The 26991-nt window shown below is 43.2% G+C and overlaps 1 protein-coding gene across 1 annotated transcript in view; it reads left to right on the top strand.

The window, feature by feature from the left end:
* Positions 1-26991, top strand: part of ALDH7A1 (aldehyde dehydrogenase 7 family member A1) — a 295831-nt gene that overhangs the window by 92738 nt on the left and 176102 nt on the right. The window contains exons 6-9 of the mRNA XM_085632694.1: positions 21758-21890; positions 24398-24442; positions 24619-24696; positions 25551-25648. Coding sequence (XP_085488820.1) covers positions 21758-21890; positions 24398-24442; positions 24619-24696; positions 25551-25648 — 354 coding nt within the window. The remainder of the gene's footprint in view (positions 1-21757; positions 21891-24397; positions 24443-24618; positions 24697-25550; positions 25649-26991) is intronic.

Raw genomic sequence — 26991 nt, 5'->3', positions numbered from 1 at the left:
ATGAAAATGCAACAGCTTGATCCGATGACCCTACAAGCTCCGCCCCTATCGGCCAGGATGACGTCAAGGACAAGACGATTTTGAAGCACAACAATCCGCATAGCAGACTGCTCTTCTGTTAAATTGCCTAAGGCGGAAATAGTTTCGTTGACTACTGCTTCAAGGGTTCTAGTCAATCTACGTATCAGCTTACTATTAGTAACGGTACCTATATAGGGAAAGAGACCTTTATTGAAATCTGTGTATTTTTCCCATGCTGTTTCAGTGTAGTCGACTATTGGGAGATCTCTCCTTTCTCTATTGTGTACTAAATGAGCATTTCTGTGATAATCAGGAGGAGCTAGAAAAACAGGTGGCAAAAGGAATCCAATGTAGCAGGTACCATCCCAATCTAGAGGCAAACGTACATATGCCGTCTGACCACATATAAAATAGGAATGGCGGGAAGCTCTAAATGTAGACTTGCCTTGATCACTAAATTCTACTACAGTGGTGCATCTACTATGGCCCATATTTATGGAACCATTCTTTCTTACACATAATTCACCTTTTACTGGAAATATTGACATAGCGGGCAAAATTGGAGTAGCTTCGGATTCGACATTTAGGATCATAAGATTAAGCGTAAAATTACCTAATCCATACACTTCATTTTCTAGATCAGTTCCTGTTCTCTGGGGAAGTCCCCCCTTGTTAGGATAGCAGACTTTAAGCAAAACTAAGTTCAAATTTCCCCATACCCAGTTATCTTGATAAACTGCAGAATTCGAATCTAGGGAATTAATTAGACTAAACCATGCTCCACAGGAGCCATTGTGTGTGAACGGGTATGGAAAGAGAGGTAGAATTCCTTTATAGTTCTGATAGGGAGGGAGTCGGCCACATATCCAACAATTTGTAGCATTGCTAACCTGATGGGAATGATGTAACATACTAATAAAAGTGTTATTGCGCAGCGCAAATCTGTATGACAATTCAAGCGGAGGTAATTCACTAAAAGAATGTTCAGCAGTAATATTATAAGCATGTCTCGAAATAGGATAATATATGTGTAACAATATACTTGCGGTAATTACTAAAAGACTTAAGAAAAACAAAATTAATAACGTCACTATGCAATGACTCCGCAGTGATTTACAGTACGCCTGTCGTTTCAACATTTTTCGGGTGTTATCTCTATTCAGGTCCAAGGGATACATGTCAGAGACAATTCAACCGCTTCACCTTGGAGAGGACTTAAACAATCAAATTGCTTGACTGATTGGACCTGAGCTTTAGTTTATAATGTTCGGCATTACTCTTTTCAACAAAAGGAAGTTTTGAGTCAATGGGTGAAGACACACGAGGTGTGGTATTCACATCTGCTGGTAGTCCATGAAATTTCTTGATATGACTTGAATGAATCCAGCCTTTTCTGCCCTCGATCTTCACGGCTGTCCTCGTCGTTAATAACACGAGCTGAGGCGACCTCCACCTAGGATCCAGCTGAGTCTTTCGATCAAAGTTCCTCACTAAAACGAGATCCCCCGGAATTACGTCATGGGGTTTCACTTCAGTGTTGTCAGGAAAAGCTGCAGCTACCTGTGAACGACAAGATTGTAGTGCAGACATCAAGGAAGCCAAATAATCTGTCAGCATATTACAGTCAATATCAGTTATTTTACGTGGTATAGGCGTCCCCCACATATTTGGTGGTCTGCCAAAGATCACCTCATACGGGGATAGCCCTGTTCGAGAGTGTGCTACCATTCTCATGTAAAAGAGTGCAACTGGTAATGCTACTACCCAGTCGACACCTTTCTCCCTGCATATTTTAGACAATCTAATTTTCAGGGTCTGATTATGTCTTTCCACGAGACCTGCTGCCTCGGGGTGTCGGACACAGTGAAACTTCCACTGATATCCTAGCAAAAGTGAAACGTGTTTCATTAATTCGGATGAGAACGGCTGGCCGTTATCTGAGTGAACAACACGTGGTAAACCGTATCGTGGGAAGAATTCTCGAACTAACTGTTTGGCAGTAGTCGGGGCAGTGTAATCTGAAACCGGGTATGCCTCCGTCCAACGGGAAAGAGCACAAACAACTACGAGAACATATTTGAATCCTCGACATCGTTCCATCTGGATATAATCCATCTGGAGGACTTCAAAAGGGTGATCAGGAGGCTGAAATCCACCCTGCTCTACGGGGATGCTTTTTCCTGGGTTGAACTGGCAACAGATCATACAGGTACGAACTTTTTGTTTCGCTGCTGCTCGTAAATGTTTGTTGAACCAAATATGTTGAATGCTGTCTAGCATAGCTTTCTCTCCTAGATGCGCTGGACTATGGACAGTGTTAATAATGACTTGGACCATTGAATCAGGAAGGAACCACACAGATTTTTCCTTCATCAACCATCCTTGATCCGTTTGGATCCCTCCTAATTCAATCCAGTTCTTTATTTCGTCTGGTGTAGCATGTGTCTGTATATCAATTACGTCAAGAGTAGGATCTTTAACCGTCATACAATGTGTTGGCGTCGGGACTATTGTCTTTGTCATGTCGGATGTTTGAGTTTGAGCAGTCTGTTTAGCTGTTCTGTCAGCTAAATCATTGCCTTGAGAAATGATATCAGTAACTTTCGTATGTGCTTTGCATTTCATAATCGATATTGCAATGGGTAAATGTATTGCATCTAATAAGGCATGAATGAGGGGTCCGTGCTGAATGTGGGCACCGTGAGAAGTTAAATAACCTCTCTCTCGCCACAGCACGCCGAAGTCATGTACAACTCCGAATGCATAACGTGAATCAGTGTATATGTTGACTTTTTTATTTGTGGCTTGAATACAGGCTTGTGTCAGAGCGACGAGCTCTGCTGCTTGAGCGGACAAGGTATTTATACACTTGGTTTCAATAATTTCAGTGTCTGTTGTGACTGCGTAAGCAGCCACTAACTCTCCTGTACCGGTTCTCATACATGAACCATCTACATACAACGTTAGGTCTGGATCTGACAATGGGACATCTGTCAAGTCTTGTCTGGGTTTCGTCGTTATTGTAATAACATCAATACAATCATGGGCTAGTGGGTCTGTTCCATTTATAGGTAAAAGTGTGGCAGGATTCAATGTGTTACAACGTCTGATTTCTATATGTGGCTGAAACAGTGTTAGTTCGTACCCTGTAAGTCGTGCTATAGTCAAGTGTTGTGTTTGCGTTCGATTCACAAGAACCTCTACTGCGTGTGGTACTTGTACTGTCAATGGATGTCCTAACACTATGGCATCGCTTTGTCTGATTGCTAAAGCTGTCGCTGCCACTGATTTCAGGCACGCAGGCAGAGCCTGAGCTACGGGATCTAATGTACTAGAAAAATAAGCACACGGTTTGTGTGATCCTGCTTGTTCCTGTGTGAGTACTGACAAGGCAGTACCTTCTCGTTCTGTAACAAAGAGTGTAAAATGTTTTCTGTAACATGGTGTTGCTAAAACAGGTGCTTGGCATAGAGCTTTCTTTAAGCTTTCAAAAGCTTGTGTATGTTCCTGAGTCCAAGGGAGAACAGTCGATGTGGCTGCCTCCTGGGTTGTCAACTGGATGAGTGGTTTTGCTAGAAATGCATATTGCGGGATCCACTGTCTACAGTATGAAGTGAGGCCTATGAAAGCCCGCACCTCCTTTTGTGTCTTGGGTATTGGCATATTTGCAATTAGCTGGATACGATCTGGTGTAAGCTGCCTTCCCTCCTTGGACAGCGAGTGACCAAGGTAAATAACTCGCTGGACACAGAATTGCAGCTTAGAAGGGGACACCTTGTGCCCCTTTTCGGCTAGAAATTGTAAAACCGTCAGTGATGCTTTTTCACATTCGGGTTCGCTTCGGGCGGTGATCAGCAGATCATCGACATATTGAAGCAAAGCAGTGTTAACTGGCATGTGGATACTGTCGAGTTCTCATTTCAGTGCTTGGCTATAGATGCTGGGGCTTTCTGTAAATCCTTGAGGTGCGCGTGAGAATTTAAAGCTACGTCCATTTAAACTAAATCCGAACAAATATTGGCTTTCCGGATCTATAGGGACGCTGAAAAAAGCATTCTTGAGATCAATTACAGTAAAGAATGTTGCTTCGGAATCAATAGCTGTCAGTAATGATGAGATATCTGGGACCACAGGAAATTGTGGCACAATGCACTTGTTTAATTCGCGCAGATCAATAACTAATCGATATACTGGCGGGGCCTTCGGATCTGTTCGTTTAAGAATCGGAATTATCGGTGAATTACATACATTGGAGTCTGTTTCCACAACCACTCCTTGGGCAATAAGTTCGTCAATGATTTGCAGTAATGCCACTACAGCATCTGGTGGTAACTTGTATTGTCGCATTCGTGGTAGTACCACTCCTGCCTTTAGTGTGACTCGATATGGTGTAATATTCATGCAACCAACATCAGTAGGGCCTTGTGCCCATAGATGTGTAGGTAAAGTCTGCAGTCGGGGATCCATGTCTCTAGACACATAATGACCTTTAAAATCACGTAAAAACAATCTTACTCCTTCCGGAGAACAACATATTATAGCTCCTAGAGCTTTCAGTGTTTTTATTCCTAACAAGTTTTCTGGACATGATTTAGTAAGCAATAAATCTGTAGTTCGGGTCAAAGGTCCTATCGTAAGTGGAAGAGGCTGTGACACTTCATTAACAATAGGTTTTCCTGAAAAACCAAGGGAAATATTCTGTGAGCCTGAGAGGGGTGCCCCTGGAACTTCACTACGTTTTATGGTTGTTCGACTTGCCCCTGTATCGAGTAAAAATTTTCTATCTTGGCCTAATAATTCACTATGTACATAAGGTCCTTCTTGATCTACAGGGACCTCAATAAGGGGTAAGTCAACTTCCCTCTCCAGGCTGGTTCATGCATATCGTTGATAATCAGGATAGTCATACTGTGCGGTCTGGTACAGTTGTCGTGTCGTGGTTTGTGTGGCAGCAGCCGGCAGCGCTGGTGCGGCTGGAACAAACTGTATAGACTGTTGTGGAGCTGGCATGGCTTGTGCATGCTGCGGTGCTCCTTGTTCATTCTGATCCTGTCTAAGTGGCCGTGGTCTTTCTTTTGTAATACCTGTGGCGATATTACGCTTCAGGACTGGGCAATCGTGTATGTAATGTCCTGGCTGTTTACAATAGTTGCATGTCCCTTTTATAGGTCCTGCTGAATCACCGGAATGTGTCGTACCCTTTTTATGTCCTTCAGCTGGAACTGTCTGAGAGACTAGCATTTTCATTTTCGTGTCTTTCATGCGTCTTTGTTCGTGTTCTTGTTCCTCTCTAATTCTATTGTAATGGTACTGTAACATTTGTAACATTTGTGATGGGGTATTACCTTGCCATGTACTCTCGAATTTTAATACTCTATTCTTCACTTGGGGCAAAGAATTTTCAACTAATTTTGTCACAAACAGATGTGGGTATGACTCGCTACTTGCTTTTATACCACTATTTATACCAAAACATTTTTCGAATCGGGCATAGAAATCACTAGTGTCTTCATCTTGCTTTTGTTTACAGGCTGAAATTGCACCCCAGTCTTCCTTTTTCGTAGTTAATAAACGTGGCAGTACCTGTACTAATAAACCTGGTAGTGCTTTAGTTTTGTCCCCAAGCCCCGAACCTGCAGTTCGGGCCTTTTCTTCTGCTTCTAATGCTGTCCAATCTATCTTTTGGTCTCCTACCTCCCACTCTTTTTCCCTGAGTTTTTCATAGATGCCAGCAGGCATTAATACCTTTAATATTGTCATAATGTCGGGATAGGTATACTCTCCCATGAGTAACATGTCTTTAATTTCTCGGTGGAAACCCGCTGGGTCTTTGTCATGACTGGGTACCACTTTCTTCATTTCTAACAATTCTATTTTCGATATCGGCGTATATACATATACACGTTTAAACTGATTGTCCTCGCCCTTTATTGGGTGTACTTCTCGTAAGGGATTCTGTCTGTCCATGTAATACATCGGTCTTTCCTTGATGGGCAATGAAACATGTTCTGGACATACAAAAAGAATGTACTGCCTTCTGGATTCTAGTATTTCCTTAATTAACTTAGTACCTGAACCTTTCCATCTATTCGTGAGTAATTCAGTCAATATATCAGGTAAGGGACCAGGATCTGAATGTTGGCTTTTATATAGTATAAGAAGTTGTTGAATCATATAAATCCCAGCTAAACGCTGTTCATCTGGGGTGAGGTTCAAAAATGTGTGTGCTATTGTATCATCACCATATTTTCCGGGACTGTCAACCCAATGAACGGCTGACCTGGCTAATTCTTGTTCATCCATAGAATCGAGTAAATGATAACCCCTTCGTTCTCGCAGTAATTTGTCAGCGGCTTGGAACGAATGCTCGGGGGACCTTATATTTATTATAGGTGTTTGGAAATTCCTGTTATTGTCTGGACATATCGGACGTATCGGATCAGTAAAACATCTGGTACTATTACAAGATCTTCCTCTACCTACATAGGCTATGGTGTCTGACTGTCTTGTGGGCAGTCCTGATCCTTCCTCCTCCTCGTTTTGTTCAAACTGGTCTACCGCTAATCTTTCTTCGTGTAGACGTTCTATTTCTTTACGGATCTTTCTGCACATGGCTATTATACAGTTTTGCTTATCATGTCTCCCTTCTGAGATATTCTGGCTCCATCTGGTAAGAATTTGCATTGCTTCCGGGTCTACCCCCGGTCGGTCTTGATTTCTGATCACACAATTTATAAGGAAACGTAACAGTTCCCCCTGTATTTCCACTTTCTGGTATTCCATAGCTCTGTTAATACATTCTGAATCTCGCCCTGTTTGGACAAAATGGTATATATTATCTAGATGCGCCGCCATTCCTGGTAACTTCCCTAAATACACTGCGGCTCGTCTGATACGTAATGATGCCATGATCATTTCGTCCTCTTTGCCGGGCACAGGGTCATATCTACAATCTATAAGAAGTTCCTTAAGCGTACGGGCATTTATGAGTTTGGGGGTACGTGAATGTGCTGACTCTTGAAAGGTAAGTTTATTTATTCTGGGTGGCGTAGAAAAAATATTGGTAGCACCTCCGGTAGCCCCGTCTGGAGTATCGGGTGTGAAAGGATTCGTTGAACGTGATACAGCAACTATAGGTGTGGACACAGCTATAGAAGTAGCTGTAGGAACAGATGTAGAAACAGATGTGCTTGCCGGAACTTGTGTCAGGACTTGTTGCTGTAAAGATACGGGTACTGGATCTTGGCGTTGAATATCCCTGGCAGGCGGTCTATGCGAGGCGGGATTAGCATACTCAGGAGCTGCGTCATCTAAATATGAGGAAAGAAAAACATCTTCTGCGGTTCTAGGATGCCCCTTAGGATGTACTTTTATTGGAAATAATGGGGTTGGCAAGTCTTTTGGTATCTCCGGGGTAGCCTTAGGTAATCCTTCGGCCAGAAGGGGATACATACCCTTCATAAGGGCATGTCTTTGTCTGTCTACTTGTTCTGATTTTACTCGTGTACCTTCTTCAATTAATAGATTTTCTTGAACTTTATTTGAATTCTCTTTACTCTTCTCTTCCTGTCTACGTGCTTTTTCTGTGCGTCTATACGATTCTTTACGCCATAATTCAATGGCGTCCTTCTGTGATTGTCTAGCTTTCTTTTTCCATAATTCTTCCTCTACTTTCACGATGCACTCTGCATCCCAGGTCCCAGCTGCGGGCCACCTCTGACTTTCTGGTAATTCCTTAGTGTAGTCTACCCATAAATCAAGAAATAATATAGCGTCTAAGCCATGTTTATGATACATGAAGTACCCTGGAGTGTCCCTAGGAGGAATAGGAACGGCTTCTTCGAGTACCCCTTTTCTTGTCGTGATCTGTCTTAATTTCGAAAAGAGCGGCATATTGAAAACTGATCTGATACTTGATTTTGAACAAACTTAATACAGTAATCACAATAATGAACAGTCATTCACACCACAATATACAGAACGTACTAAAAACATTTAACATTTAACATTTAACTGAGCAACAATGATGATGACGATTAAGAAAAACTTAATCACTAAACATAATACTCGACTTTAACTGAATTATTCTGAATTCATATACTTGATATACTAGATATACTGCTAAACAGTACAGATACACTGCTAAAACAGTGCAGACCGGATTTGTGTACCCAAACCCGTCTGGACCGGCACAACTTATGTGCACGCCAGAACGCCTCCCCAGTAATGGTACTCACCGGGTAGCTCGGAAACGGAAGGCCTCGGAACGGATCTGAACTGAACTTGAACCGGACTGGACTCGACTTGAACACTTCGGAAACTGGACTCGACTCGGGACTTCGGAAACTGGTGGGCCTCTGTATACCTCGGATCTTGCTCTCTCAGCTAGGCTCTGGTCGGGATACTTCGCACTTCTCACCGCCTCGTCTGGGTGTTGATCGCAGCCTCAGTCGCCCCCGCTTGACCGGAGGGAGATACAGGAAATCCTGCTGGTACGCGTTGTTGTCTGTCCAGCTGTGGCAGGAGACCGGGCCTGCAACGCACCACCGGCGCGTGAGATGAGAAAGTGTCCCTGTTCGGGCGCCATTTATGTGGTAAATAATTTAATTACCGGGACTTAATTTGATACAGAAACATAATAAAATAGCTCAGTAAATAAGAGGCAGAATCCGTGGTATTAGAGGTTCGGAATGGGCTTTATTCCAATGGTCGATTATAATCGGTTGCTCCAAGTTCCATCACCACGAAGGTTCAGGAAGTGAAGTACATACGTTATTGACAATCAATTACTTTTATACAATAAGCATTACAGTGAAGCAAATACAAGAGGCGTAACAATTGATAGTGGAGATAATATATTCATACGTGGCAAAGATAGGCGTAACTGGGTGTGTTTAAAGAACGTCATCAGATGTGATGTCATAAGAGGGTGGTTACATGAAAGAATTTCGCAATGTCAGCAGAAATACTTGGCAGAAATGCGCGTGCAGCAGCATGACGTGTGATTGACGTGCAACTAGGGGGTGAAGGGGACTTGACATTTAGCTCTACATGTGGCGACAGAAGTCTGGAGGGTCAAGTCAACCTAATCCCAAATCATATCTAACATCCTATGTTTAAAGAACTATGTTATCCAGAAGAGAGGTCTCTTAGAGTAGAATCTTATTCTATACTGACTATACTGACTGTTAGTGCGTGTACAAGCGTCTAAGTGTCTACACTAGATGCGAGGGCAGGAATCTTCCATAGTAACAGGGCTATGAATTACTTGCATGAAGACAGAGAAGCCGGGCCTTTGCTCGGTAGCTGGCAGAATGTTTACTTAAGCTACTAGACAGGAATGCATTGGGCAGGAATCGGAGCAGATAATTTCGAAGGTGAAATACAGTTCTTGGCAGGCAGCAAGCTGATGTCGGGCATCGTGAGCCGCGCAGGGAATGAGACAAAGTTCATGGTCACAGATGCAGGCTCGGACTGGAGCTTCAGAGACAGAAAAAAAGAAAAGCTTGATGACAGAATCAGGGCCTACTCGTCTGAACTGTAAAATGGCATAAGTGAATCATATAAAGGCGGTGGCCTTTCGTACTTAGGAATGGAATATCCGGCCCATTCATGGCGGATCTGAAAGAGGACATGTTAACGGTGGACGCACATGTATTTGCGTCTTCATAACTGGAACTGGAGGGAACATACATGTACTTGTAACATGTACACAGAACCGTTGGGGTCCAAGATAGGGGACATAACTGACCAGAAAAATCCATATTTCCACATTCCAGACAACAGCAATGTAGTGAGGATGATAACTGAGTATTCGGCCCAGTCCTCGGAAGTTGTACAGATTTTCCGAAGAAATTGGAAAATATTAAAAACAGATGTAGTTATAGGGCCACATATCCCTAAGACCCCCCCAGATTACATATAGAAAAGGCCCTGCCCTTAAGGATCACCTCGTAAGGAGTCATTTCCCAAAGAACCCCAAGAGAAAGGATTTAATAACCGGGTTCTTCCCGTGCATGAACTGTAAGGCCTGCAAGAATGGAACCAAGGTGAAAGAATTTTCAATTCCGGGCAGAACCACAAAAAGAAAAATTAACAAATTAATGAATTGTAACACCGAATTTGTTGTATACTGCCTGTCCTGTCCCTGCGATCTGAAATACATAGGGAGTACAATTCACCCTACCAAAAAGAGAATTTTAGAGCACATGCGTGCTATAAAAAATTATGATGTCAACTATCCAGTGGCACGCCACTTTAAGGAGTATCACAAGTCAAATCCGAACCTCTTGAGGTTCTTTTGCCTGGATCACGTCCCAAAAGATGAGAGGGGTGGGGACAGGATTAAGAAACTTAGAAGACTCGAATCAAAATATATATTGGAGATGCAAACTAAAAGCCCCTCTGGGTTAAATAACGAAGAGGAGCTCTGGGTGCATATCACATAAGAATTGGAACAAAATGAATATTTGCATCATCGGCACTACCCTAACTTCACTTCTGTGAAAGGTTTGGTGGGTAACAAAGGGGATAGAGCAGGGGAGACATTAAATAACAGAGAGATGAGTTTTGCCCATTCAGGGCTGAAATCACACAGAGAATATGTACAGTGGGAGATTGGAAATATATATGTATTTTAACATTAAAAGGAATAGCGATGAACGAATTCATTAAGAAATGTACAAGTATACGTGCAGTGTTATGGTATGGAATGTCTCCTCCCAGCCCATACAGGGCGGAAAAAATTCTGGGAGACCTACATCATAGATGAATTTCATGAATTTAAATGAACATCTAATGCATGAATTCACTATAAACTGTGCAAATGTACATAACAATGTATGATGAAACAGCACGCTACAAGATGTCTGCCCTAAAGGAGATCTCTAAGAGTGATACAATGTTTCCCTCCTCTATTTCATTGATTGACAGCGAGCGATTCCCTCTCTCGATGTCGATGGAACTTTATTGTTTGATTTAAAATGACAAAAAAATGTAAACCCTACCGACATTGACAAAGGCGTGTAGCCGAAACGCGTCTGTCGGGTGTTTTCTTGCTCTGTTGCTGAATAAATCTTAATGAAGATATTTCCCATGGAGTGCGCCTCATTCATGATCCGAGATTGGATCAACGACCAGGAATTATATATATATATATATATAATATATACACACGCACACTGAAAAAAACACAGGTTTCAGGGACGTTTAAATTATTTTGACATTTCACTCGTACAAAACCAGAGAAATTCGCCCATTATAGTTAGTTGAGCTAACTATAATTCGTGCCCCCGCAATGCACTGCTGATGACTTCACATATTACATCACTCATGACATTGTCAGTGATATCACTGATGACATCATTCAGTGACTGAGGGTTTTTAAAAAGTTTACGAATGTTATATTGCCTTTCCACCTCCTCGGATATTACCGGGACACTTATGCGGTGGTGCACTCAGGGTCCAAGGTCATCCCTGTTTTCCATAAAGTTCCACTGTACAAACTACACGCGTGCACTCCTTCCGTAATGATTTGCGCAAATCAGAGAGCTTAGGAAGAGTTTATTTTCATAGCTCAAAGCCGCAAATAAACGCGTTTCGGCGAAACCGCCCGTGATCAAGGCGGTTTCGCCGGAACGCGTTGGGTTTGTTTGCGGCTTGGAGTTATGAAAATAAACTCTTCCCAGGCTCTCTGATTTGTGCAAACTATTACGGAAGGAGTGCACGCATGCAGTTTGTACAGTGGAACTTTATATATACCAAGGTGTATTGAAGAATGAGTGGGTTTGAGTGTCTGAATGGATGATTTACTGGGTGCGTGACTGACTGTGTAAGTGAGTAATTAAACGTATCTTAGTGAATGCATGGGTGAATGACTTATCTGTGTGAATGTCTGTATCAGTCTGTCAGTTGGTGTGTAAGTGGTTTCCTGGGTTGGTGTGTAGCTTCATGAGTGTCTATATGGGTTAATGATTGGTTGTCTGAGTACCTGTATGGGTGCATGAGTGTCTGTTTTGGTGGGTGGGGGTGTGTGTGACTCCCTGCATGGATGTAGAGAGGTACCTGTATTTCTTGGCTTGCCCCCAAGCACGTCATATTTGCTAGCGCTGACTTTTAAAATGATAGTGTGCTTGATTCATGTGTTTTTAAACTTTGCATATTCTTTTACCTGTATTGTTGTGCCTTCCTCACGCTCCCCGTTCCGTCGAGGCTTGCAGTGCCGATTGTACGGAGGGATGCGGCGACTCCCATTTGCCTCTTCACTTCCTGCCCACCGGGTTTAAGGGTCAGTCGCCTGTCCGGCCGCGCAGTAGAGAGGTGCCTGTATTTCTTGGCTTGCCCCCAAGCGGGTCATATTTGCTAGCGCTGATTTTTAAAACAATTGTGTGCTTGATTTATGTGTTTTTAAACTTTGCATATTCTTTTACCTGTATTGTTGTGCCTTCCTCGCGCTCTCCGTTCCGTCGCGGCTTGCTGTGCCGATTGTACAGAGGAACGCGACGCCTCCCATTTGCCTCCTCACTTCCTGCCCACCGGGTTTAAAGCTCAGATGCCTGCCCGGCCGCTCAGCGGGCGTGCCGGCGGCGCGCCAATGGCAACCCCGTCCGCGCCCGTCTGCGCCTGGACGTCGCCAGATGCCAGACACGCTGGTGGCGGCTTGTCAGGACGCTCTTCCTACTCTAAAACTGAGCTGTTGGCTATTAACACACTGATGGACGCTTGCCCATCACCATCTCTAGGTTATATGGAGGGCCTTTTTGCTGTCGCAGCTGTGGGTTCAACTCTCATCCAGTCTACCCCACTCCACTTGCTCCCAGGTCGCCCATTCTAATCCTGCATTTAAATGTTTGCTCCCTGGTTAAACATTATTTGGATATCTATCATCTAATCCAGGATAAAACCCCTGATGCCTTTTTTCTCACAGAAACCTGGCTCAGTGATATGGTGGCAGAGCCGAGGCTTGCGCTTCCTCTAGGCTATAGTATTTTGACCCTAAATAGGAAATCTAGAGGGGGAGGCATCGCGGTTATCTTTAAATCCTGTTATTCCTGCTCGTTTGGTGCAGGGTTGTGAGTGTGCTCGTTTTAGCATTACTCTTAGCGCCAACTTCACTATGTCAGGGTTGTTGGTTTATCGCCCCCCCCGGGCCCAGCCAAAGAGTTCAAATCGGCTCTTATGGATGCTGTTGGCACTCTGGCCATGAGCACAGCTAATTTTAATATTCTGGGTGACCTCAATTTGCATTTTGATCTCAATCATGACAATGATATCAACAGTTTGCTGGCAGACCTGGTGGCCTGTCAATTAATGCAATTGGTTTCTGGCGCTACCCATACGGCCGGACATTTATTGGACCCTGTTTTTTCTAACATTCCCCATGTTTCTGTGGAGACCCCTAGTCCTGTATGCTGGTCGGACCATTATGTGGTCCCAATGTCTTTCCCGATTTTCGAACCTCCTCACAGAACCCCTCAACGGTCTTCCTTTAAACGCCCTTGGCGTAAACTGAAACTGGAGGATTTTCATGCACTTCTTTCTGCTCACACCCTCAAGGGCACAGTGATCCTGATGTTTCTTATAGATCACTCTGCAATTGGCTTTCTAAAGCTCTTGATTCCCTCATTCCTGCTAAATGGTCCAAGGGCCGTTGTTCGGATTCTAATCCTTGGTTCAATGAACTTCTAGCTGAGATCTGCAAATCTTGTAAAAGTTTGGAGCGTATCTGGAGAAAGGACTATGATCCCGGGGCCAAAGCCGGGTATCGGGCTGCAATTAAAAGCTACCACAGGACTATACATTCTGTCCGGGCAGCTTATTTTGCTAAGGAAATTAAACTTAGTCAAAATCCGGCTAAATGTATCTTTAAAATAATTAAGGATCTTAGTTAGAAAAAACCCCACTACTTCGGTGATCAGCTCTAAGCAACATTGTGAAGATCTGGCAACTTATTTTGTGAAAAAAGTGGATACTATCTACAAGTCGTTCCCGTTGCTGCCTCCCTCTCTCACTACCCCTCATGGGTCACTCCCCGCACATCTTTTGGAGGTTATCCCTTCCATCTCTCAGGAAGAGCTTTTTCTGTTGTGCGGTGAAATTAAATCGGGTTCCCCATTTGACCCTTTGAAGCCCGCCCAGTTCAGAGACTCTCCCGCTGTGCTCCTGGCCCCTTTATGCCAGGTTGTCAACTCTTCCTTTGCTACTGCGGTGGTGCCTGAGACATGGAAGCAGGCCATGGTGGTCCCATTATGGAAAAATCCATCGCTGGACCCGATTAAGTTGGAAAATTTCCACCCCATCTCTCTCCTACCTTGGGTAGCTAAGATCGCTGAGGCTCATGTCAATAACATCCTAACTGGGTTGCTCAAAAGTAATGGCGCCCTGGATCCCTCCCAGAATGGGTTCCGTCCTGGCCACAGCACGGAGACTGCTCTCTTGGCTGTGTCCGAACATCTGCGTACCATTCTGGACACAGGGCACACTGCGGCACTGATATTGTTAGATCTCAGCACCGCATTTGACACGGTTTCCCACAGCATTCTCTTACGCCGTCTGGAGGAGGCAGGTGTTGTTGGCTTAACCCTGGAATGGTTTAGATCTTTCCTGTCTGGGAGAACCTTCCAAGTGACCGCCCCGCCATTTCTCTCATGTGTCCAGGGCATTGGGCAGGGGATGCCTCAGGGTTCTGCTCTGAGTCCAGTACTTTTCAATCTGTACGTGCAACCCCTTGCGGCTGTGGCTAGGGCGGAACCCATTCTGGGAGGGATCCAGGGTGCCATTACTTTTGAGCAACCCAGTTAGTATGTTATTGACATGAGCCTCAGCGATCTTAGCTACCCAAGGTAGGAGAGAGATTGGGTGGGAATTTTCCAACTATGGTCTCCTACGCCGACGACACACAGCTGGTGGTGGCCCTCTCCGACGATTCTATGCAGGACGCTTCTAAGTTTAGAAGCGGCCTTGCGGCAGTCGCGGAGTGGATGAACTCCAACTGCCTCCAGCTTAATGCTAATAAAACCGAGGTGCTGTTGGTGGGGAAGAATAGGGGCCTGTGGAATGAGCAATGGTGGCCATCCACTCTCGGCAGTATGCCTATTCCCAAGACAGTGGTTAAAAACTTGGGAGTTTGGATGGACTCCTCCCTCAGTTTTCTAGACCACACTAAGAAGGTAGCTGTGACTTGTTTCGGTCTTCTTCGGGGACTTAGACCCCTTTTGGGGTTCTTCAACCCACCCACCCGTCAGCTAATTGTCCAGGCGGCGATCTTGTCAAGACTTGATTACGCCAGCTCGCGCCTTCTCGGAGCTAACCAGGCTGAGGTGGTGCGCCTACAGCGAGTTCAAAATGCTGCTGCCAGAGTTCTGCTGGGGCTTCCGCGTAGGTGCGCTACAGCTGCTGCTCTCTGTCAATTACACTGGTTGCCAATAGCTAAGCGAATTGAATTTAAGGTTCTTTGTTTATCTTTTAAAATTCTTAAATTCGTGTCTCCTGGACTTCTGGCCAATTTGTTGACGCCTTATGTACCTAGTCGCCATCTTCGCTCCCTGTGGGAACACTTGGTTGTGATTCCCCGCGTGAAGCGTCTCCGTATTGGGGGGTGGTCCTTTCGCTGTCTGGTAGCTAAATTATGGAACTCGATGCCTCTTCACATTTGCAGCATGGATAGCCTGCTGACCTTTCGCAAAGCCATCAAGACCTTTCTTTTTCCTGCGTTGTAATCTTGTCTTCTCCTGTCTCTTTTTTCCTTCTTTCTGCCTGAGCCCTTTTGTTGTTTCTGCTCCTCTACTGCTAGCGCCGGGACGCCTTTTTGCTGAGGCAGCTGTGCGCTTTATAAACCCAGTTAACATAACGTGTGAGTGGGTGATTAACTGAGTGCATGGGCTCATGAGTGCATCTGCGAGGGTCTGTATGGATGAGTGAGTGTGCGTATGGCTGTGTTGGTGGGTGAATGGATGTCTCAGTGGTATATGTGTGAGTAACTACATATGTAAAAGGCAGCATATGTGAGTGTTGGAGTATACAAGTGACTATATGTGAGAGTGAGTGATTGTGAGGGTGGCTGTATGGATGAGTGTGTGCTTGTGGCAGTGATTGTATAATAGAGTAAGAATGTGTTAGTATCCTTATAAGTGAGGAGGTGTGTCTATAGGTGAGTAAATGGCAGTGTGATTGAGACTTTGGGTGACTGACTAGGTGTGTGAGAAATTCTATGGGTGAGTGGTGGTGTGTGTGTCTATGGGTGCATATATCAGGTGACTGCGTGTATGAGACTGTATGGGTGAGTGAGTAGATGTGTGTGTAGACCTATGAATTCTAAGGGTGAGTGGTGGTGTGTGAGTGTCTGTATGGGTGTATTAGTGCATATATCAGATGCTGTATGAGTGACTGCTTCTATGAGGGACTGTATGGGTGAGTGAGTAGATGCGTGTGTAGACCTATGAATCAGTGAGTGGGTACGTACTAACTGGTATTGGTGTGTATAGTTTCGAGAATGGTAGTCTGTATTTTAGAGTGGGTGTATGAAAGGTTCTATTAGGGAGTGAGGAGGTGCATCAGTTATTAAGTGGATGATGTCATCAGTGATGTCATTTGAGATGTCATCAGTGATGTCACTGACCATGTCATGAGTAATGTAATATGTGATGTCATCAGCAGTGCATTGCAGGGCGCAAGTTCTAGTTAGCTTAACTAACTATAACGGCCAAATTTCTCTGGTTTTGTACGAGTGAAATGTCTAAGTAACTATAAAGTCCCTGAAACCTGTGTTTTTTTTTCAGTGAATTTCCAAGGTTTTTTAAATGCTAATTTCTAACTATAACGTAGTAGTCGCGTTAGCAGAGTGGTGCAGAAAGGGGTCTGGGCCTCTGACCAGCGCTCATGAATTCCGCTACGTCGGACTTACAGGAGGTACCAGGAGGGCTACTTGGACGCCAAAGTCCCTCAGGAATAAAGTGGACTTCATCCCCCAACCAGTACTGTGCCAGGAGGCGCGTTTGCGGAGGGGTGGAGAAAGGTGAGCGTGGCCTACGAAGACCTCTTAGCAATCCCACTGTGTGGGAATTACTGAATGTAACAGGAGGGGTAGTTGGCCCCCAAGGTCAACCTTGGGGGGCCAATTACCCCTCCTATTACCTCCAGTAAGTCCCACGCAGCAGGATTGCTAAGTTCTCATAGGCCATGGCCCCTTTCCCCACCACTCTCCAAACGCACTTCCTGCCGCGCTCTTGGATGGGGATTAAAGTCCCCTTCGCTGCTGGGGGTTCTTAGGGGCCAACTAGCCCACCAGGTACCTCCAGTAAGCCCAACACAGCTGGATTGCTGAGAGTGGTCCGATGCCACGCCCCCTTTTTACACCACTCTGCAAACGCGCATCCTGGACAAAGACATGCTGAACAGCCTATAACAGATAAACCCAGCAAATAGTAAGCAATCCGCTGTGAATTACAAAAGACAAAGCCACTAGATAAGCAATGGATGGAACACATTTGATAGGGAGGCTTTCCAAGTGTCCCCAAAAAGTCTTTGTAAACCAGACCACTTTTTATATCTGGTAGGCTTCGACCTAAAAGACTAGTTCAGCCTAGCTTACATAAGCACTATTAAATGTCCTACGTGGTTTTGGCAACCTCTGTTATATCATATACTATTGTGCTATTTTTCCTTTCGTACCCCATTACCCCAGCTAATGAACATTTTTTTTTCCCCTTGCTCCACCCCCTCACCCTTCTAGAAAGGTATACTGTATCAGCAATTGTGTTGTTTTATCAGAGCAACACTAGCCTTCTACTGTTGAAGAGATTTAGGTTCACTTTTTTAGGGGCGTGCTTTATTATTTGTCAGTGTTATACCCCCTGGTCCCATGAGTTGCTGGGCCTTGTATTGTTCCGACCTTCCCTTTCTTGTATTCTTTGCCGTAGGGGAGTCTGCAAAATGGAGTATGCCATAAGTATCTGAGCAGTGATCCCCATGCTCAGGTTAATTTAATTACAGTGGTCTGTTATCATCCTTTGCCATTCCTAAGAAAGCAGTCCTCTGAGCATAAAAGCGCTAGCGATGGGAAGCGTTCTGGGGCCCCTGGCATCTACTCTTTGCACAGCCTGCATTTCGCTAGTGGCATATTTTCACTCACATTTCTTCCATATCACCATGGGGGGGGGGGGGGGCTAGCTCAGTCCTTTCAGTGCATTTTAATTGTGTGCTTGGTCAGTCTAGGGAGCAGGTCTGCAAATCTGGTGTTTGCATTGTCTGCCTTTGTCCTGAGATTAAGGCCTCATATGCGGTTGGTCATGCTCCCTTTCAGTGACTTTGTTGATAAGTAATCCCTCTACTTCCCATTATAGTTTCAGTGCAGGTCCGCTCCAGATCATATGGGTAAAGTCTGACTGTTCCTCCTGCCATCTGGGGCATAGTACGTTTGTGATTGGGTTCATTGTTTTAATACATTTTGGGATCATGTATGATATGTGCATTTGGTTGAATGGACTGTATTGCAACCTGGCATTGCAGGAAACTTTTGGGGGTATTGCAGAACCATATCCTATTCTGTGTTGTAGAGTGCCATATTACATCCGCACCCCAATCATTTCTAATCGGATTTAAGAGAGCCCCAGCCTTCCAAAAGGCTCTGGTGTTGCCATGTGACAGGCACCTCCCTTGGCCCTTGGTATAGAGAGTGTGTAAGTAAGCGTGTGTGGTTCACTGTCACCAATCCCCCATTATTCCTGAACCCTTGCTTGGAGGGCCTCATGGTGCAAAAAGTGACCTATCAGAATGTCATATTTTTCTGACCGTACTTGCATGACCTTCATCGTACCCTTATCAAAGAGTCCCCAACTGTTTCTACTCTCTTTTTCCCCACATTTGACATATTCCCATTAATCGTCAATTATACGTGGTGACCAGAATACACAGCAGGGGTTTCTGTGTTTTCGTACATGTAGTCACTCTACAATGGCTGTGTAGTGCAACAGCTCCGCACATGGGAATCCCCATTACTTGGTCCTAGTGGCTGCTAGGATCCCGTTGACGAGGGCTCGCAATGTGAAGTTTGCCTTTGAGGATGCGTCATGCAGTTGAGGTGATGCATCAGTTCCAAGGAGCTGTTAGGATGGGGTATGAGACCTGCATCGTCGTTGGGACTGCCTTCGCTGATCGAGGCGAGGGCCTGCATCAGGAAAGCGTTGCACAGATGGTGGTTCCAATGGGGTTGATGCAGTCTTTTATGTGAGGAGCTTGGCTACTGGCTCTGCTAGAGCTGCATAGCTTACCTTCTTGTCGCCATAGTAAAGACCTTGCACTTTCCAACTTGCCCCTGGGAGGCTTTTAGTTCAAGTGAAATGTTGGTGCAGCCATTTTGGGTCACCGTTGAGACATTTTTGAATCTGGCACCATAAAGTTATGCTCGTTCCTGGGGGATCCACTGGGTCAACTTGCAGCGATTATGTCTCACCAAACTTCCCACTGCCTGCCACCAAGCCATCCATGCCCATAGATTAGCCCATCCTGTGGCTGTTACAGGATGCACTCCGGACGCAAAGGAAGTTGAAGGAAATGTGGCTGTCCTGATGGGCTGTTAAGCCGCAGCCCCAGACAAGTGTGTCTTGCTTGAATTATTGTAAGTCAGTCTTGATGTGAATGAGGCCTCGCAGTTTTCTTATTATTCATGCAAACTTTTTTTGCTAAGCAACTCAAATTTGTTCCCATCTTGATGTTAGTCTTCTGTTTCTACGGAACAAACGGTGCTCTGTCTTGAAGGGATCATCTTGGTATTACTCAGGTACTTGAGGAGAGGTTTAAAATGTATCAATAATTTACATCCTAGTTGTTAAATTCCTGTTTAATACACATTTTCTTCCATGTAGTTCAAAGTATCAGTTAACTAGTTGATAGCAGTCACAATAGCAATAGCCGACTGTCTTAATTTGCAGAGCTGATCTTTAAATGTTGGTCTTCACTTTCCACAAACACTGATTTAATTCTTAATAAAGAATCAATGCTCAGGTTGACATTGTGCTCCCCAAAAACGTTTTATGTAGTGTATTATTCCATTGACCACAGTTTACAGATTAGTACTCTGCCTTCCTTCATGATTGCCTCAATGGAAAGTTGCCATTTGTTCAATTCAGCTGTAAGCAAATGTAGTTGACCGGATTCATAGATTTAACAGCATAGTGCAAAAAGTATATCAACAATATCAGTTCACAGAACTTGTTGCAGAGTGTCATTGAGAGAACATGTGACGCTACAAAGCACTCATGTTGGATAACCATTTTTACAGGATAGTAATTTTTATCCGCTGTGGCTTCGTATTAATTATTTTGAGGTAGTTTGTCTTAATGTCTGTGTATGTACTCCTCAAGCATAACCTTGGCAAACAGTGCTTTTAAATTGATTCATTTTTGGCATCACTATTGTCAGAAATGTAGCAAAGGACTAAGTTGAGAACATTTTGGAAATAGCGTTTATTGGCTATTAGGCATAGTTGAAAACTGATATATTTAAGATTTGTGATGCCAAAGCTTTCCCTACAATCTGGTTATTGAAATAAATGTGTGTTTATGCTTTTACTCATGGTGACCAGGAATAGAGAAAGGGTCCCTACAAATTGCACTTAGAGTTAACTAAAGACTTGACGTGCAGTTGTATAGACCTATTGCAATTGAGATTTAGTTTGTGATATTAAAGATCTATAGAAAGCTTAACCTGTGTATTGTACAATGTATATCATTTTCAGTCATGTTCGGGTTTCTTCATCCACCTAAGACTTAATACTTTTTAGTTCCACGCCCTCACTGCATTGAAACGTTTGTAGAATTTGTTTTTGTTTATGAGAATGAATAAGAATATGATTGAATGTACACGATTTGTGGTAGTTTTGCATAAATAATTACTACTAAGCTGCTCCCATTTTCAGGCAACTTGAAAAAATAAAATGTTTGCATTGGTAAGTAGGAGTGACATTTGTTTTCTGCTCTGGGGCTGGTTCCTCAAACAGTATTGACTGATCTGGTACGGAGTTGGTTACTGCTGGCACATGGCTTTATTTAGTCCTTGATTGGTACCCCACCAAAAGAGTAGTAATATTCACCCTGGCAGGATGCTGCATGCCGTATTTTGGGGTTCCCATCTGCCTGGAGGGGATCTCCTTCCTGGGTTGGGAACCACTGCAGCAGCAGCTCCCTTCACGGCAGTGAACCTAGCTGAGTAGGTGCCATGTTTAAATTGCCTGCTCCAGTCTTTTCTTTCATTAGAAAAAGCAAACTTCCAAAGCAGGAGTCTATTTTTACTGAGCAAATAAGGAATTGACCCTGTTGCACTGTTGAGGTTTTTGCTGCCTGTGGGGAGCATTTAACCTTTTCAGCAACAATTAGTGACTGTTGGCCTGCCCTCAGTAGGGGGGTCCTATCGCCCATTACAGTAGTGCATTAGCAGACAGATCGCTGGGTCAGGATTGCGAATGGCTATGCTAGTAGCAGCTTCACTAATGGTGAGCTAGTAGAGTCCTCAACTCAAAATAGAGTTGGAAAACTTCAGTTTTGGCAGGTAGGAGGCCCTCCATTTTACGGCATTCTTACTCTGCCAAACCCTATATAAAGCCCATATTCTCTGTATTTGTACTAATGGGAGTGTTGCACATGACTGCCTTTTAGGAGTGTTAATTTCACTCCTAATTTGTTGAGCAAGACATTATTGAGTAGACTAGCCATCTGACTTTTTCCACTCTCTCTTCCTGTTCCAGGACCTGGTCATGCTTTGATTGAACAGTGGAATCCTGTGGGGCTGGTTGGCATCATCACTGCATTCAACTTTCCTGTTGCAGTTTATGGTTGGAATAATGCCCTTGCTTTGATCTGCGGGAATGTATGTCTCTGGTAAGATGTGATGCTTCAGTGCCAGATGTGTCACCGTTTGAGATGTGAAATTAACTGACCATGGGAACATGTCATTTTAGATGTGATGTGACCTAGCTCTCTTTATCTGAACTAATTGACCCATTTGTTCCAACAAAAGCTTCCTACCCCATTGGCGTGTTATTTTCTATTGTTTCTAAGGAAAAACCTATATCCTATGAGGGAAGCTAATTGTGTTTTAGAAAATGTAACAAAAATGTTTATTTTCCAACCAGTTCTTTGTCGGCAATGTATGTTGCAGTTTACAGTGATTGTCTGTGCTCTGAAACAACCCTAGAAACAGATCTGTAGACATTTTGGTAAGATAATAAGAACTATCCCAACAACAATACTGCATATTGCCTTGGAAGGGATCATCAGAACGAAAATTCCATATTTCTTATTACACATTTGTATTACTTGTTGGGGGTAATGGGATCTGGCTACTACGGTCTCTTGGGTTTATAACTTTTATCATTTGAAGGTGCAGGTGTTGGCCATGCTAGTGATCAAACTTCCATGGAGTGCTAAAAGTGAGGGGAGGTGATAGCACTCTTGGAAGCATGTTGCCTCCTGTTGCAGAAACAGGTTAAACCTGGGCAGTAGTGCTGCAGTCCTTAGAGCAGCTCAGTCCCAGTGTACCTTAACTCTGTCTGGGTGTGTCAGTCAGAAGACGGAAATAGTATAAATGACTTTCAATTCATCATTAACATCCTTGTCAAGATAAACATACAGGTTCCACTGAAGTGTGTTTATGAGAGTAGTTTTTAGAGTCATGATCTAATTTTTCATGGGAAAGATTTTGAGCACATTTTAAATTTGCCTGGTGGCAGTTTCTTTCCCCAACTAACGACTGTTGGAGGATGAAATGTATAACTTGGAGGTCAGCGATAGTCCCATCACGAGAACTGGTAATTTAACTAATACCTCTCTCTTATCCTTTTATGACACAAATATATTTGGTAATGAGGAATCTTCTCCACGTAGCTAGTTCTTCTTAGGGCTAGAGTGAAATTGCTTGTTATTACAAGCATCCATGTTACCTTCCAGTTTATTATTGGAACCAGTAACCTCTTGGTGCAGGGTTCTATAACATTTACTTTAGTGATTTGTTTCATGCTTGTGAAGACATTTGTTTCTCTGGTGTGGCCTTTCTCTCAATATATAAAATAAACATCGGTTTTCCAGATTCATTATCATCTAGCATACTGTTAAACTGCATTATTAGGAAGGATGAGAAAGAGGGTGAGAAAGATGGGAACATTTGACCTTATCATTGTCCTTCCCCATCAGCAGTCTGTATTGGTCCTATTCAATGTGCAGAAACTGGGTCTTGGGAGGTAAAGGAAATGCACTTGTTTCTGGTAACCGTTGACTGATATGTGAGACCTAAGCCCCTCCTCTGTTGCATGTAATGAAGCTACTCTACCCCAAGTCACAGTGGAAAGCTGGGTGACCAAAGGCAAACGCCATACAAGTTGGCAGAAATGCCATTGGGCTTGGTAGGGTTTCAACCACCTACACATGGGCTGGGTAGCAGTAGGTTTTTAACCACCTCCACATGGGGATTCCGTTGTTATGGAATTGGTATATGGGGAATAAAAAAAGAGTGCCCCTCTTAATTAACACTAGCGGTTAAGAGTCCAGATGTGAGGTTAATATGGGAGTGGGACTTCATTTTGTTCTACAATCTCTCTAATCCAATTCTGGTAATAACATTGAACACGAGTTAAGTAGAGGGCAATAGTTTGGTTTACAAATTTCCATCATGTTTTGCATAATGGCCAGTCGTTGGATTTGTGGGTTGCTGTTTGAGTCAACTTCACAGTAAGGTGATCTATTTGATCAGAGTCGGTGAACAAGAGAGGACAACATTTGTCTGAGGTACTTGCACCTAATTATTCAATTGACTGTCTGAGAAGGTTGCTTTGAAGAGTTGAGGAATTTCCTGACCATGGTTCTACTGCCAAGAACGGTTTACATAATTCCAGAGATGTGGTCTTTGGATTCTCAGGTCTTTGTCTCCATATTTTTTAACCTATGGTAATCAAATAACTTCAAAGATTGGGGTGGTCTATCTGTGTTGCTAGTTTTTGGAGTGATCATGGGCCGATTCATTAGGTATTGATTTTGAATTAATTCTAGCCTCTACCGATAGTGGGGGGAATTTTATTATTGTAGCATTTTTAATATTGCTTGATTCTGGACTTGTTGAAATCTGTAGATTTGCCTTTTGTTGGAAACAGGACTGATAATATCAAAATAATCCAACTATGTCCTCTTTAACAGTCTAATCCGTTTTGTCTGCTGGTTGTGCAGAGAAATGGCTGGATCCTTCGAAGCATGTACAGTTCCAAGTTAACGTTTCTGACCACTTCCTTTAATTTAAGTTTTAAAAAAAACAGCTTGGAATAATAAAATTACACTATGTTTTTACCTTAAACTGAAGTAGTGGTTTGACTAACAGCTGTATATTTTTTTGCATTAAGGAAAGGTGCTCCTACCACCTCACTGACCAGTGTTGCTGTCACAAAGTAAGTCTGGATATATACTACTACGTTTGCCTTTATTTTTGTTGCATGCTAACTTAGCACCATAGTTTGACAGATGACTTCTTACGGGGGAATTATTACTTATTTTTAGTAACTTCTTGACTGCAGTTGGAAGGTGCCGTGTTGTAACTTGGTTAATTTTTTTTTTTTGCTTTTAGAATTGTTGCCCAAGTCCTGGAAGACAATAACTTACCTGGTGCCATTTGTTCCTTGACGTGTGGGGGAGCTGACATTGGGTGAGTTGACGATCTCTCCATTTTAAATACTTGCATTCCTTATATCTATATCTTTTCAACTGCAAGTTTGCTATCCTATCTAGAGCAGATGCTTCTTTCAGGAACCTAGACCTCTTGCAGTCTACATAGAGTGGCATGTTTGCATCAAACGAGGCACTTGTGTATAAAGATGCTTTTGGAGCTTCCTTATATTGTACTCTATAAGCATATGGAAATGTGGTGTTTGGGTTCTATATCTTCCCAAGATTCGCAGTGTGCATTTAATTGGAATGAAGGTAAGCAGAAACTAGAATGAATTTTTTTTTTTTTTTTTTTTTTTTTAAATGAATTGATGAAAAACAAATAATTTGCTCCCGATGAAGGTCAATAAGCCTGAGGTGCATTGAGTAGCTTTGAACTGATAATTTGCCTGATGGAAATCTTAGAATATTTTTGTATGTATAATCTCTGGGTTTCTTCACAAGACTATTGATTTTGAACATCAGAATGCAGATATGTGATAAAATCGTTTGGACAATATCTGCACTGAAATTTTCAAGAGAAAGTCTATCAGAAAACATTTTGACTGTGCATAATTGGGTAGTGCATAGCAAGGGACATGAATTCAGTGATTCCCATGATCAGAGGGAAATTTCCATATGCACGCCAAGCAATCTAAATAATCATAATATTAAGGTTTTTAAAATGAGCATGCTCCTAGGTTCTGTCACACAAAAGTAATGGAAACCAATAACCATTCTGGCAACAGTTTAATGTGAAATGCAAAGACTATTTGTTGCAAAATGATCATTGTAGGCATGTGTAAATATCCATTAGAATGAAGGCAATAACACCACTGATATTGTAATCAACAGGAAGGCCATGGCTAAAGATGAGCGGGTTGATTTGGTGTCTTTCACAGGCAGCACTCAGGTGGGAAAGCAGGTGGCTCTCCTAGTTCAAGAAAGATTTGGTAAGAAAATTCTTAAGGTATTTTTATACATAGTGTAACGTTTAAATTCATAATATATGGGATTAAAGATTCAAGCTAAAACATGCATGCTTTTAGTTCTTTGTAGAATAGGCCTATTGAAAATGAGTAGAAACGCGTGTCACAGAATATTATGCAAACCCTGACACCCTAAAGAATGCTTCATCCGCCTCTATCAAATCTCTTTTCTACCAAAGTCATGAGCCGATGCATATTACTTGTAACACGACTAACCCTTCAGAGCCTTTTTCCCAGCTACAAAGAGAACCAACACTTTATTTACAAATTGATTTAAATGAAAGGCGGTAATTTCTGCTGACTAGGCTGCGGTTAAAAACAATCCATTACATAGTTGCTTTCCCTACTCAAGGCTCATGGTTTGCATCACTTCCAGTATGCCCTTGTGATAGTCGTTAATGCCAAAGCACTTTATTTTATTTTGTCGTTTTTGTACCCCACATAGGAAACTGTTTATTCTCCCACTTTTACTTGCTATTGGGATTCGAAATCACAAATTGTCACAGGATATAATTTCGGTTGTTTCTAAAGAGAGTAAATATTCCGGTCTTTTAAACTATCTTTTTACAACTTTTAAGATTTGTAGCAAATATTAACTACTGATTATAATGTATAATTATTGTGTATGTGGACCTGTTCGCTTTTCTCGTTTTTAAATGAAAATATGTATATGCAATCTTTTATGGCTCTCTCAAGAGTCGAATAAAGTATTTCTTGACTTGAGTAGAAACGCTTCATACATTGATAATTATCACAATAATATATTTTTCAACCAGACCTTCAGTGGTGAATTTTATGTCCACCAGGACGTTCGGAATTCTCAAAATGTAGTTGGTAAACCTTCTCACAAGCAAAATCTTTTGTAATCTCATAAATGAATCAATAGATCTTGAAGTCTTCCCACACATTATGTCAAAGGTTCCTGATTATGTCTCATGGATTTTTGTGTGAAGTGAAGCAAAATGCTGTTGCCCTGTTTTGGTCTGCCCTGCTGCTGTGGCCATTCCGAGGAGGGACTCATTGTCCTAGAAGGCGGAGCAGAGTAGGAGGCGAACTCTCCCACGCCACACACTGAAAAGCGCAGTTGTCCTCCTGCACCGTGGGAAGTGAAGCAAAACGCTGTTGCCCTGTTTTGGTCTGCCCTGCTGCTGTGGCCATTGCGAGGAGAGATTTGTTTTCCCAGAAGGCGGAGCTGAGGAGGAGGAGGCTGGCTGTCCCTCGCCGGGCGCTGAAAAGCGCAGTTGTACTCCCAAGGGCGGGTGCGCCCTTCAGACCAGAGGATGCTGGGCTGGGCCTACCCTCTTGGT

This window comes from Triturus cristatus, chromosome 2_1 (genome assembly GCF_964204655.1).
Source record: "Triturus cristatus chromosome 2_1, aTriCri1.1, whole genome shotgun sequence".
Taxonomy (NCBI): domain Eukaryota; kingdom Metazoa; phylum Chordata; class Amphibia; order Caudata; family Salamandridae; genus Triturus; species Triturus cristatus.
The sequence above is the reverse complement of the archived record's forward strand: the minus strand, read 5'-3'. Positions and strand labels throughout refer to the sequence as shown.